Source organism: Rhinolophus hipposideros (assembly GCF_964194185.1).
Source record: "Rhinolophus hipposideros genome assembly, chromosome: 12".
Taxonomy (NCBI): Eukaryota; Metazoa; Chordata; class Mammalia; order Chiroptera; family Rhinolophidae; genus Rhinolophus; species Rhinolophus hipposideros.
Window position 1 is genome coordinate 14084447 of NC_138058.1, and position 13933 is coordinate 14098379.

The 13933-nt window shown below is 34.8% G+C and overlaps 1 protein-coding gene and 2 pseudogenes across 7 annotated transcripts in view; 1 reads left to right on the forward strand and 2 right to left on the reverse strand.

Moving 5' to 3' along the window:
* The window catches only part of LOC308506077 (charged multivesicular body protein 3), a 71245-nt gene that overhangs the window by 38269 nt on the left and 19043 nt on the right, over nucleotides 1-13933 (forward strand). For all 5 annotated transcript variants that reach the window (XM_081068972.1, XM_081068968.1, XM_081068970.1 and 2 more), the window contains 2 exons: nucleotides 5794-5854; nucleotides 12948-13127. In XM_081068972.1, coding sequence (XP_080925098.1) covers nucleotides 5794-5854; nucleotides 12948-13127 — 241 coding nt within the window. The remainder of the gene's footprint in view (nucleotides 1-5793; nucleotides 5855-12947; nucleotides 13128-13933) is intronic.
* On the reverse strand, nucleotides 1490-2113 carry LOC308505919 (zinc finger CCHC-type and RNA-binding motif-containing protein 1-like; annotated as a pseudogene). The gene has a single exon. The product of its transcript is annotated as a zinc finger CCHC-type and RNA-binding motif-containing protein 1-like (transcript).
* On the reverse strand, nucleotides 4543-4961 carry LOC308505717 (small ribosomal subunit protein uS9-like; annotated as a pseudogene). The gene has a single exon. The product of its transcript is annotated as a small ribosomal subunit protein uS9-like (transcript).

Here is a 13933-nt window from a genome sequence, read left to right on the forward strand (position 1 = left end):
ATACGCGTTCTGCTGTTATTGAACAGTATTCTATAAATGTCAGTTAGATCTAGTTGATTGATAGTACTGTTCAAGTCAGCTGTGTCCTTACTGATTTTTTGCCTATTCCATCTATCGATTAACTAAAGAGAGGTGTTGAAGTCTCCGTCTTTAATAGTAGATTCATCCATTTGCCATTTCAGTTCTATCATTTTTTGCCTTATGTATTTGGATGCTTTGTTATTAGGTATTTGCACATTAAGAATTGTCTTTTTGTTGAATTGTGTATCGTAATGTAATGTTCCCCTTTAGCTCTTATAAACTTTTTTGTTCTGAAGTCTGCTTTTTCTTAATATAGCTACCTTTTCCTCCCTCCATTCCTTTTTCCTTCCTCCTTCCCTTCCGGCCTTCCTTTCTTGAAATTCACTTAACATACGATGAACCATTTTACTCTGAACAATTCAGTGGCATGTGGTACATTAATAACATTGTGCAGCCACTACCTCTTTCTAGTTCCAGAACATTTTCATCACTCCAAAATAAAACCCTATATGCTCTAAGCAGTTACAGTCCGTTCTCTTCTCCATCCCCCCAGCACCTAACAACTACCAGTCTGCTTTCCTATTCTAGATATTTCTTATAAATTGAATCATACAATATGCCTTTTATATCTGGCTTCCTTCATTTAGTATAATGTTTTCAAGTTTAATCCATGGTGTAGCTTGTAATTCTTCCTTTATAGGCCAAAGAATATTCCATTGTACGTGTATATCACAACTCAGTATCCATTCATCTGTTGGTGGACATTTGAGTTGTTTTCAGTCTTTTGGTTGCTGTGAATAGTGCTACCGTGAACATTCGTGTAAATTTATTTGTTTGAGTACCTATTTTCAATTCCTTTGGGTGTATACTTGGGAGTAAAATTGTTGGGTCATATTACAATTTATTTTTTTTTTAGTAGGAGTTTAGAGCCAAACTGATGACATAAGCTGGGGAACGAGATCTCAGATGCTTTGGAGAATAACAGCAAAACACCAATATTTAACACCAAAATTCTCTTGAGAATTTTATTAACGATAAATCATTCAACTTTTCTACAGTCTCTATGAAATTTTGGTTTTAAAGATGAAATTTATTTAAAAAGTCCTCATGTAAACCAATCAGATATGAATAAACTTTTATAATGAACTCTCAAACAAATCTTTTTAATATATTTTTCTTGGGATGACTAATAGCATTACTATGACAGTACTAAGTTTTTTTTAATTCAAATAAACTGTTCTATATTGATGGTTATTAGCAAATCTTGATTTTTATTACTCTGCTAAGGCAAGATAGAAACATGATACTTTAAAACTTTTTAATTTCCTATGAAGTATTTTATAGTAAAAAAATTATTTGATACTAAGCGTTTTTATGCTCACTTCTAAAAGTAATCTTTAGTCCCAACTGAACTTGCTACTCCAAGATTTTTTAAAAATTTAGTGATATTTACATAATAAATGTAATTTTAATCACTAAGTTTTTCCTCATCACTGCTTTTCTTTATCCTTGGGCAACTTGAATCATCTGACAAAGAGGGACTCCCTGAACTGGGTTTTCGTATTGTTCTGGCTTGCTGCAAAGCTGTGACCTGATGGCGGCTGTCAAGAGCAGGGCCTTCCCCTTCATCTTCATTTTGTTCTCCTTCTTCAGTTGCTTCTTCCAGTTCAGGAGGTTTTTTTACTTTTTCTCTTTCTTCTTTGGAGGTTCACATTCTCCAAGCATATTTTTAGGACAGGCATAACTTAAGTGTCCACTTTCCCCATATGCGTAACATTTAGATTTATCGAAGTAGTTTCGTCTTCAGAGGAACTCAGCCGCTCTTCCATTGTCAATAGCAAAGCTTGCTTTTATAAACGCCACCAAATAACTGTTTGTTGTTTATTGCCCTGGTACAGTTTTGTGCAGTCTTTATCCAAAAAATAAAATAAATGCAACCCCTTTACTCTTCCTGGTATCTTTATCTTTCATTATAGTAAACTTGACAACTTTGCCATGCTTGGAAAATACCCAGTATAAGTCATTGTTGGTCAGGATAGGGCAAGTTGGATACATTCGCTGTGCTTTTATTTCGGGCCAATCCACGACTCATGTCTTCAGGTGGGGCCAGGAGGGCGATCAAAATAGCTCAAGCCCTCGGCTCAGTAGGGGCTCAGTCCCGACTGTTCCTCACCCCTCACAGTGGCCTTGGCATCACAAGTACTAGAGGGGTCAGGGACCACAGACGAGTAGCTGGCAGCAGCAATGCCTCTTCCTGGCTCTTTACCTACCTTTTTGAGGAACTCCAAAACTGTTTTTCACAATGGCTTCACCATTTTATAGTCCCACCAACAATGTAGTGTTCTGTTATAAAACAAAGAAAATTTGGGTTCACCATTTAACTGTTTTGAAGTTTTGGGTGATTGTCCAACACAGAAGGGAGAGTGGTATCTAAAACAATTTTTAAGATAGAATTTAAACATATTTCTTCCAAACAAGATGATTTAAAGCAGCTTATGAATTTGGATATTTTTCACAATTTCTTAAAATTTATTAAAAAGTATTGAAATAGGTTATATTTGTACATATTGTAAAATTCAAAAATCAGCAAAGTGTATCCTAATGTAGAGTAAAAAGTAAATCTCCTTTTTGCTCCTGCTCACAATTTATTTAGTTTCCATCCTTGAAAGCAGCCTAATTTGTGTATTCTTCATTGGTATTCTATAATACATGAACATATAAATATCTTTATCCCTTCCTTTTCCCACTTCTTTTCTTCCTCCCCTTCTCTGTTCCTTCCCTCTCTCGTCTCTCCTCTTCGTCTCTTCTTCCCTCATTCTCTTCTTTGAACACATGTAATGTCATACTGTACATGTCCATTACCTTGCTATTTTCACTTTGAAAATTTATTGGTAGTCCTCATTGTACTGCTTTTTTCTCTTTAGTTAAAACATACTGCCCGTTTATGGAAATTCTCTTTAATATGTTTAACTAGTCTCCTATTGATAATACATTTTGGTAATTTCTAGTCTTTTGCTACTGCAAACGGTGCAACAGTGCATTTTCACAAAAGTCATTTCACCTTGTCATCTGTTGTCTTAGATTGAATACTTACCACATAAGGAATATGAGCCATTAAATACTATGATAAGCTTTGAAACAACCATTTGTTAATGACTTGCTTTCAAGCTCTTGGACTCATTTAAGCAATGGGTGACCTTGTATTAAAAGACAAACTATTAAGTAGCTATAATAATAAATAGATGTAATAAAATTGTTTCTTATTTGTTTGAATTAGAGTTTTCTCACTACTAGGCAGCTAAAACCAAATGTGGAAGAAATACATTGTATACTGAGGTTGGTATAAAACACTGTAACAACTAATTTAAAATTTTGTCTTTCATGAGGATAGATAATTTCCATTTGTTAATACTAGTAAAAGTGTTGAATCCAAGCCTACATGATAAATGTATAGTCACACAATACTTTTTATATCTGTACAGGACTATGTTAGATTTATTTGAAGGATTCTGCTACTAAAAACAAGCTTAAAAACAAAGGCTCTGATTCATTCTGCCTCATTTTAAGGTAAATGGTAAAGCCATTTAAAAAACAATTTTGGAGTGCCTCAAAAAGATAAACATAGAATTACCTGCTATATGACCCAGCAATTTTACTCCTAGGTATTTACCCAAAAGAGTTGAAAATAGTTACTTAAATACTTGTACACGAATGTTCATAGCAGCACTATTCACAGTAACCAAAAAATGGAAACAATCCAGATATCTTATCAATGGATGAATGGATAAAAAAGTTGTGGTATATACATACAATGGAATATTATTCAGCCATAAAAAGGACTGAAGTATTGATACATGCTACAACATGGGTGAGCCTCAAAAAGCAGTATAGTAAATGAAAGAAGCCAGACACAAAAGGCCACATATTGTGTGATTCCTTTTATATGAAATATCCAAAATAAGCAGATCAAAAGAGATAAAAAAGCCAGTCAGTGGTTGCCAAGAAATGGGGGGAGGGGAACAAAGGTAGAGACTATTTGAAGGGCATAGTGCTTTCTTCAGATATGTTGAAAAAATGTTGAGACTCGAGAGAGTTGTAATGGCACAACATTGTGAAGGTACTAAATGCCACTGAATTGTACTCTTTAAAATGGCTAATCGTGTGGTATATGAATTTCACTTTAAAAATGTACATATAAAGCTAACATTAAAAATTTTTAAATTGTATAACCATATAGCTTTAAGTCCTTTAATATTTATTCTGGGTGAAGTTATTACAGTTGTTATTGCATAATAAATGTTTCATAGATTTAATTAAGTATGTTTTTAATTAAAGTCAAATTTATCTTCTCCTAGTGGTATGGATTTTTTTTAATGCCATTTAGTTCATGTATCCATGAATGAAGGTCAAAGGGTTCAACCATCAATTCTATTCCTGTATTGTTTTATTTTTATTATTTTTAATCTTAAAACTCACAACCATCGACTATTGTAAAGGTGAACCCTGATTTTCATGATGGGCTTACTGGTAGGATTTGTGCTGGGGATCACGTGCACCAAGGTCTCCGAACTTCTTGGATTTGCAGTGAATGGGTTCAGCTACCAGCAGGCTCTGGTCATACTGGATGAGGATGTTTTTGATCTCCTTGGAAGCCTCTCCACATATTTTTGGTAATAGGCACCAGGACTTTGGATGTGGACTGGTAGATTGCAGAAATCTGGGCCACGTGACCACCGTCCTTCACATGGACACAGAGCCAGCTAATTCTTCCTTAGCCAGAAGTAGAAAAGGCTCCAGTAGCTTATATTGCAGCGTGTGGTGGTTGGATCATGTCCATTTCATCTATTGACGCAGTTGGCCCATTTGCAGTATACCACAGCTCTGGCAGTTTTCTTGTGTCCTAAGACCCGCACCAACTGCAGAGGACCCTTGGATGGCATGGCTGTGGGTATACTCAGTGATTCTCATTGTGAGTTGCTACAACCAGTAAAAAGCCCTACTTTGTGTTTTATTAGACTCAAGTGCTGAGAAACATTGTTAACGTAAGTAAGGAAATGGTAATGGAAGTTTTATTATGTCAGTGTCACTCGGTTCTTTGAACTTCTATGTCATATGCCAAAAAATACATGGTACTTTAATGTAAAATTTAGTTTTAATGATTTATCAGTTGATAACTCAGATGTTTCTTCAATTTTTTGAAACTGAAGAATTGAAAAACACTTTATACTTTATAAGAATTTGGTAGTCATTAGAGTCATTCACTACTTTCTCTACATCTATATCAGTATTTCTGGTTGTCCTTATGTTTAGTGCTTCAGAGATTTTGCCCCTCAGGGAACTATATCATGGTAATAAGAGACATAGATTAGTTGTGAAATGAAAAAAGCATTATTGTGAAAGGGGAGAAAGGAAAGGTAAACTCATGACATAGGCAGAGCAGTTTTTGAAATAATTATCTGTAGAAGTTGGAAATCTTCTGATGCCCTTAAAATCTATCCATATCTGTGCACCTATTGAAAAATCTTTATGTACCTGCAGGGTACTGGACTCTGAGGTCTTGTGTAAAGTGCTTTTTACTGCCTACCCGGACTTCTATGTACTATGATTAAACAGATTAAAAAAACATAGAATTTGGCCCTAGGGCTTTGTTTTGAAAATGGCTTTATTTATTTTGTGTCTGAAATAAATGTAGAATTAATATAAAATTCTTTGAAATTCTGTGCATTAGGAGTGTTGGCTTCTCTTATAATTCCTTTTCTGAAATTTTCCCAGGTCAATGAATGGTCATTGAAGATAAGAAAGGAAATGAGAGTTGTTGACAGGCAAATAAGAGGTAAATTACCATTTTATGTCTCCTATTCCTCACTCCCTTGATGTGTTTTGCATTAGTTCCTGAAAATGAACTGCATCTATACAGAGGGTGCCAAAAAAATGTATGCACATTTTAAGAAAGGCAAAACTGTATTAAAATTGTAATACTCAATATACACCAATCATTTTTTTGGCACCCCTGGTATATTATAAGACATAGTTGATTCTTATATTGTTTATAACTGTCCTAATTATTTTGCTTTCTAATCATTATAAGAAAAAGAAGATATAATGAACTCCAACTTTGTGTTTTATAAGAACTAAATCTTTCCTCTGGACTGGAACTCAGCCATTCGAGGGGGAGGGACCATGTTCATTCATTTCTGATTCCCTAGAGCCCAGGTTAGTATTGGAAACAAAGCAGGTGCTCACATACTGGGGTAGACAGAATAATGGCCTCCTGAAGATGTCCACATCCTAATCCCCAGAACCTGTGAATATGTTATCTGGCAAAAAGGACTTTGCAGGTGTGATTGAATTAAGGAATCTTGAGATGGGGAGATTATCATGGGTTATCTGGGCAGGTCCATGGTAACCACAAAGGTCCTTGCAAGAGGGAGGCAATATGTTGAGGAAAAGAGAGAAAAGGAGATGTGATCATGGAACCAGATGTTGGAGTGATGTGATTTGAAAATGGAGAAAGAGGCCACGAGCCAAAGAATACCTTGAGAAGCTAGAAAAGACAAGGAAATGGCTTCTTCCCTGAAGCCTCCAGAAAAACACAGCTCTTCCAACACCTTGATTTTAGACTTCTGACCACCAGAATTGTAAAAGAATAAATTTGTGTTGTTTTAAGCCATTAAAAATAAAAAACTAAACAAACCTCTTCCTATTTATAAAGAAATGATTTTATGGAATTCAAATGAACTGTGTGGAAGTAAGGAATGCAATTCCATTTTCACTACTCTAATTATCTATCTTAGCATGACTGTAAATTAAAGAAAATATATTTATAAGTAAAGCTGATTGTTGTTGAGTACCACTTAAAATTAAGGTGACTTGCAAATAGATAATTGTTAGGTCTCTAAATGTTAAGTCTCAGAGACCCTGACTTAATGTTAGGTCTCTGAATGTTAGGTTTCAGAGACCTTGACTTATAGAAAAAGCCATGTCTGCAAGAAAACAACAAAATGTGTGCTCGTCTGCACCTGCAGACAGAATCAAACTTGCGATAACAGAAAATGCCCCCCAAAAGCTACTGGCTTGCGGGCAGCCAGTATTTTCTGTTCAAACAATGCTACGCTGTCAGCACCACCCCCTGTATAACCACCCTCACCCCCTCCCTTGGGGGCTGTAGCAGTCTTTGCGCAGCCCAACAGACTTTTCTCTCTTAATAAACTCACTTAACTTGCCTGACTGTGCGAGCTCCTTTATCGGCCGACCTATCAATAATGTTTAAAACTTTTATGAATTTTAACACTTTCATGACTGGAGTAAAATTAGTACCATAAAGCTATACCAATATCACTTCTTTAAAAAAAGAATTGGTGGGGGGAATTCCACTGGAGTAATGGTTTCGGACTTGCCCTCCCATTATAAAAGAAGAAAACTTTGGACAAAGTCTATGAAACGTGTTTTCAAACATTAGACAACTGGCAATGTAAGATTTTGATCACTGAGAGAAGGGAAACAGGGAGAGAGCCCTGATATGTCCCTGATTTTCTGCCTGGAGAAACTTTCTGGATTGTAGTACATGGAAAGGGATTCTAAGCAGAGCGTACTGGTCTCAGTGAGTTTAAGAAAACAGATCAGGGTTCAGGGAGGCTGCAGTGGCTGGAATTTGTGGGGCAAAGTATCCGAGAGAAGGACATGCCTGGAAAAAGAGCTGTAGATATCTGCACGGGGTCCCTTTGAGTCTTTAGCTGAATACTAAGCTCTGCGTACTTAGAATGAGATTTCGTGAGGTTGGGCAAAGAACAATTACTGAGAACTACTAAGAAGCTGTAAGCTAAACAATTTCCAGAGCTAGCAAAGAGTTGAGGGATGATAGAATTCTGATCCCACACAGGAAAGAGACTTTGTTGAACATCTGGGACATTCAGTAGAAATCCCAGAAGGGTCATGCCTTAATAGTAAGGCTGAAGTAGCCAGCCCTAGATTAACGGCCACCATAGCGCAGACCAGTAAAGCTTAAAAACAAGTCTTGAAAGCTGATCTGCAGGCAACTTAACTGCCTGCCAAAATAAAGCTAAACACTCTTAAAAGAAGACCAAAAAATTTAGACACTCAACAATGAAACATTCAAAGTAGCCAACATTCAAAGTAGGTAAGTTGAGGAATTTCAAGAAAAACATGAACATAATGAGATAAATAGAAGATACAGTAAAGAACAGGTGGATCTTCTACAGATGGAAGATCTGAAATAAAGTAAAATAAAATGAAAACTTCACTGGGTTTAACAAGCAGATTAAATACTACAGAAAACAAAATCAGTGAAACTGAAGATAGCAATACAAACTATCAAAACTATAGTACAGAGAGAAACAAGTGAAAAAGCAAAAATGAACGGAGCATCAGTCACCTGTGCAACAGTGTCAAGTGGTCTAATGTGTAATCGAGTATCAGAGGAGTTTGGAAAGGATCTGATAAAATGACAGCTGATGAAAACTGCAAACTCATCGATACAAGGAATTCAATGAACTTCAAACAGGATCAGTGCCAAGAAAACCATACCAAGGCATATCATAATCAAATTACTGAAAGTTAACAATAGAGATAAAACAGTTTGAGATAAAAGACTTTAAATGCAGAGAATGCTAAGAATGATTAGAAATTTCTTAATGCATACCAAGTATCTTTAATATGATGTAAGAAAAAACCCCACATTATCCTAGAATTCTATATTCAATGAAAATAGCATTCAGAGGTGAAGGTGAAGTAAACATATTTTCATACAAAGCCAAAACAATTTTTTGCCAGTAGATCAATAGCACAAGAAATGTCAAAGTAAGTTGTAAGCTGAAGGAAAATCATATCAGATACAAATTTTGATCTTCCCAGAGGAATGAAGCATGCTGGAAAATAATAAGTATATAAATATTAATAATTATTTTCTCTTTTAAAAAATTTCTTTAAAAATTATTGACTAAAAATAATGTAGGGCTTCTATATAGAAGTAAACATTATGACAGTAATAGCACAAGCAAGTGATTTGTGTTACCTTTAGAAACCTCATAAATTCAGTTAGTGTGTCACAAGTCTTGTTTATTCCTGCTCATTGTATATATACTCTTTCACAGTTTTCTTGTTAAATGATCTTCAAACCCTGGTAGTTCTCATTCATAACAATTTATTAGTTAACTAACTCTAAAATGGTATGGGTTTTGGAGTTTTAACACAACCAGGTTTAAATCCTGTTTTTGCTATCAGTTAGTCATCTATCCATATTTCAATTCTTTAAATCTCATAGAATTGTTGTGACAATTAAATCTGCAAATTCCAATACCCATGCCAAGGCACATTCTAATCAAACTGTAGAAAGACAAAGAATATTTAAAACAGTAAGAGAGAAACGACTTGTCACATACAAGGATCCTTATTAAGATTTTTAGCAAGTTTCTCACCAGAATCGTCGAGAGTTAGAAGGTTGATACATTCAAATGCTGAAAGAAGAAACCTATCAACTGAGAATCCTATTTCCACCAAAATTAGGGAGAAATTAAGACATTTCCAGATAAACAAAAGTTGAAGTTTGTTACTACTAGACCCGATTGGCAAGAAATGCTAAAGGTCTTTCAGGTTGAAATGAAAACACAATAGACAGTAACTTGAAGCCATAGGAAAAGATAAATATCTCTGTTAAAGGTAAATACATGGGCAATTATAAAAGCTAGTGTAACTTTGATTTGTAACTCCATTTTTTATTTTCCATGCGATTTAGGAGACCTGTGCCTAAAAAAAATTATTAGGCTATTTCTGAACACACAGTGCATAAAGATGTTCTTTTGTGAAATTAGTAACTGAATAGGGGTGGGGACAGAGTTGTATAGATGTAAAGTTTTTGTGTGCTATTGAAATTCAGGTTATGTTAATTCAAATTAGTGTTATAAATTTTAGGATATTAAGTGCAATCCCCACAGTAACTACAAAGAAAATAGTTATAGATTATACACAAAAGCAAATGAGAAAGGACTTGAAAAGTTTCGCTACAAAAAAGAAAAAAGTAAACACAAAAGAAGACATTAATGCTGGACATAAAGGCCAAAACAATCTATGAGGCCTACAGAAAACAATGACAACGTAGCAGAAGTAAGCCCTTCCTTATCAGTAAAGACTTTAAATGTAAATGGATTAAACTGTCTAGTTAAAAGGCGTGCTTGGCAGAATGGATTTAAAACAAAAACCGTATTATATGCTGTTTAGAAGAGACTCACTTTAGATCCAAAGATACAAATAGGTTGAAAATGAAATGATGGAAAAAGATATTCCATTGAAATAGGAACCAAAAGAGTGGAGGTTGCTATATACTAAGATAAAATAAATGGAAAAAAATCTTTAAATCGAAAAAGATCACGAGAGTCAAAGAAGGGCATTATATGTTACTAACAATTTTGATACAATAAGATAATTATACACATCTGTGCATCTAATAACAGATTGTCAAAATAGCTGAAGCAAAAATTGACAGAATTAAAGGGAGAAATAAATAGTCCTACAATAATAGTTGGAGACTTTAATAGCCCACTATCAAAAGTAAATATAACAACCAGACAGAAGATAAATAAGGAAATTGAGATCTTGAACAATACAGTTAAGTCAACTAGATCTAGTAGACATACAGAGAATTCTCTACCAAAAACAAAATACGTATTCTCAAGTGCACATGGAACATTCTCCACAGTTGATCCTATGTTAGGCCAAAAATCAAATCTCAATCAATTTTACGAAGATGTAGAAATGAAACAATACGTTGTTAAATAACAAGTGAGTCAAAGAAGAAATCACGAGGGAAATTAGAACATACGCCTTAGAGAGGAGTGAAAACCAGAACACAATATGTTAAAATATATGGGATGCAGCAAAAGCAGTGCTAGAGGGAAATTTTAGGTGTAAAAATACATTGAAAAAGAAGAAAAGATCTCAAAACAAGAACTTATGGAACTTATGGAATTAGAAAAAGAAGAGCAAACTCAACCTAAGGCTAGCAGTAGGAAGCAAATAATAAATATTAGAGCAGAAATAAACAAAATTGAGATAGAAATAAAATAGAGAAAAGTGAAAGAAACCCAAAGTGAGTTCTTCCAAAAGATCAACAAAATTGACAAACCTTTAGCTAGATTGACCAGGGTGAGTGGGCAGGGAAGGGTGGAGAATTGAGGTTCTTAAAATCAAATGAAAATGGGAGCATTGCTAATGATTCTACAGAAATAAAAAGTATTATAAGAGTGCTGTGAACAATTGTACACCAACAAATTGAGTAACCTAGATGAAATAAATTCCTAGAAACAAAATCTACGAAGACTGAAACATGAAGAAATAGAACATATGAATAGACATAACTAGTAAGGCTATTGAATCAGTAATAAAAATTTGACAAAGAAAAGCCTTAGACCCAATGTATTCACTGGTAATTTCTACCAAACATTTAAAAAGCTAACATCAATTCTTCTCAAACTTTTCCAAAAAATAGACGGGCCTATAGAGATAGAACGAATTCATTTTGCATGTGAGAAGGACATCAATTTGGGGGTTGGGGGGACAGAGACAGAATGCTGTGGACTGAATGCTTATGTGTTCCCAAATTGCATATGTTGAAGTCCTAATTCCAACGTGACACTATATGGAGGTGAGACCTTTAGGAGGTAATTAGGTCATGAGAGTGTAGTCCTCATTAATGGAATTAGTGCCCTTATAAGAAGAGACCTGAGAGATGATCTCTCTCTCGGCCATGTGAAGATAGAGCAAGAAGCTGTTCATTTGCAAACCAGAAAGTGGGTTCTCACCAGGAACCAGATTGATTGTTGGCACCTTGATCTTAGACTTTCCAGCCGCCAGAACTATGAGAAATAAATTTACATTGTTTAAGCCACCAAGTCTAGGTAATGTAAGCATATGCACAAAAGATTTGAAAGCAGGGTCTCGAAGAGATATTTGTACACTTGAGTTCATAACAGCATTATTCACAATAGCCAAAGGTTGAAGGCACCCAAGTGTCCATTGATGGATGAATGGATAAACAAAATTTGGTACATCCGTGCAATGGAATATTATTCAACCTTAATGAAGGAAGGAAATTCTGATACATGCTGCAATGTGGATGAACATTGAGGACATTACACTACGTGAAATAAGCCAGTCACAAAAAAATAAATACTGTCTGATTCCACATGTATAAGGTATCTGGAGTAGTCAAATTCATAAAGACAGAAAGTAGAATGGTGGTTGCCAGGGCTGGCGGGACGAGGGAATGGGGAGTTACTCATTAATGGGTTTGAGTTTCAGTTTTGAAAGCTGTAAAGAATTCTTGAGATAGATAGTGGTGATTGTTCACAACAATACGAATATACATAATACCACTGAATTTTGTACTTAAAAATGATTAAGATGGTAAATTTTATGTGCATTTTACCTCAGTAAATAATCTTGACTGTTCATAAATACATAATATAAACATATCTTAACTCTAGTTGATGCTGTTATGATAGTTTTTAATATGTTCACGTTTTTCTTAAATTGCAGATTTTTATAAATCATTAATGACTACATAAATTATACTCCCATAATTGTGGCGATGCTACTTATTATTAGAGCAAGCTCCGGAATGCATTTACAGAATTTTTAAAGTTTCTCATACTAATACCAACAAACGTTAGAATGAGCTTGCAAACGCAGTTTTGAAATTTTGTCTTAGTGTAATAGGATTAACTTTTATTTTTATTCTTAAATTACTTTAATGTTGTATCTGGAAATAAAAAATACCTACCACATAAATTATTTGAATTTCATTTATGTCCTCCTGTTTCCCTATTTAATAGACACTCTTAGATCACAATAAAAATAGATTTGAATACCAATAAATATGTTTTTTGGTGTTTTGTGTTGTGCTTTAAATTTAGATATTCAAAGAGAAGAAGAAAAAGTGAAACGATCTGTGAAAGACGCAGCCAAGAAGGGTCAGAAGGATGTCTGTATAGTTCTGGCAAAGGAGATGATCAGATCAAAGAAGGCTGTGAGCAAGCTATACGCATCCAAAGCTCACATGAACTCTGTGCTCATGGGTATGAAGAACCAGCTGGGTAAGATGGCTGTGACCTTGCAGCCACCTCATTAATGCTGTTGCTCTTGCTGTTATTATCAGTACTGGTTTGCATGAATAGGAAGACACAGTCTTAGCTCTGGTTTTTATTTTTTATCATTGTCATGGTTGGGGTGTTACACAAAATGCAAAATATTACCATGATTTTTTGTTGTTGTTTATTTTCTTTTGCCAGTGTTGTTGAAGTAATGGCAAACTCTACATATAAATCTGCTTTGTTTAAAGGTTAGACTATATGTCCTCATGTGAATAGTGTTATAAAGTGGCCTGAGAGTTGAGTCATAGGAGTAAAAGGTGGGCCTTTGTGTTAGAGGGAGGATGAAGAAAAGAGTTTGCTCTGGCCTGGCCTAGTGCCAGAACTACCACCCTAGGCAAAATTTTAAAAGTCTAAATTTGTCCTTGGCTTTCACCCACTTCCTTTTCTGCCTTGTCTCTGGCTCTCTGCCTAACGCTTCATCACATCTTAGGAATCTGCAGACCACGTAATGGGTATTCAGCTACATGGGAACTATCAATTTAATTTTTAAAAACTCATTATAACATTTAAAATAAAAATAAACATAATTTAGTTTCCTTTTGATGTCCAATATACTGCTGTTTATGATCTTTCACAGGCATCTTGACAGCTTGAGTCATAGGTTAAATTTTATATCCAGTAGGTTTCTGTTCTTAATTTCTGTTAAATGAAGAAGTCCTAATTCAGAATTATAGTTCAGAATGGCAGCAAGTGACTGTCAGAAATTAGATTGAGTATGGACTCAGAAATTACAGAGAAATTTTTCACTA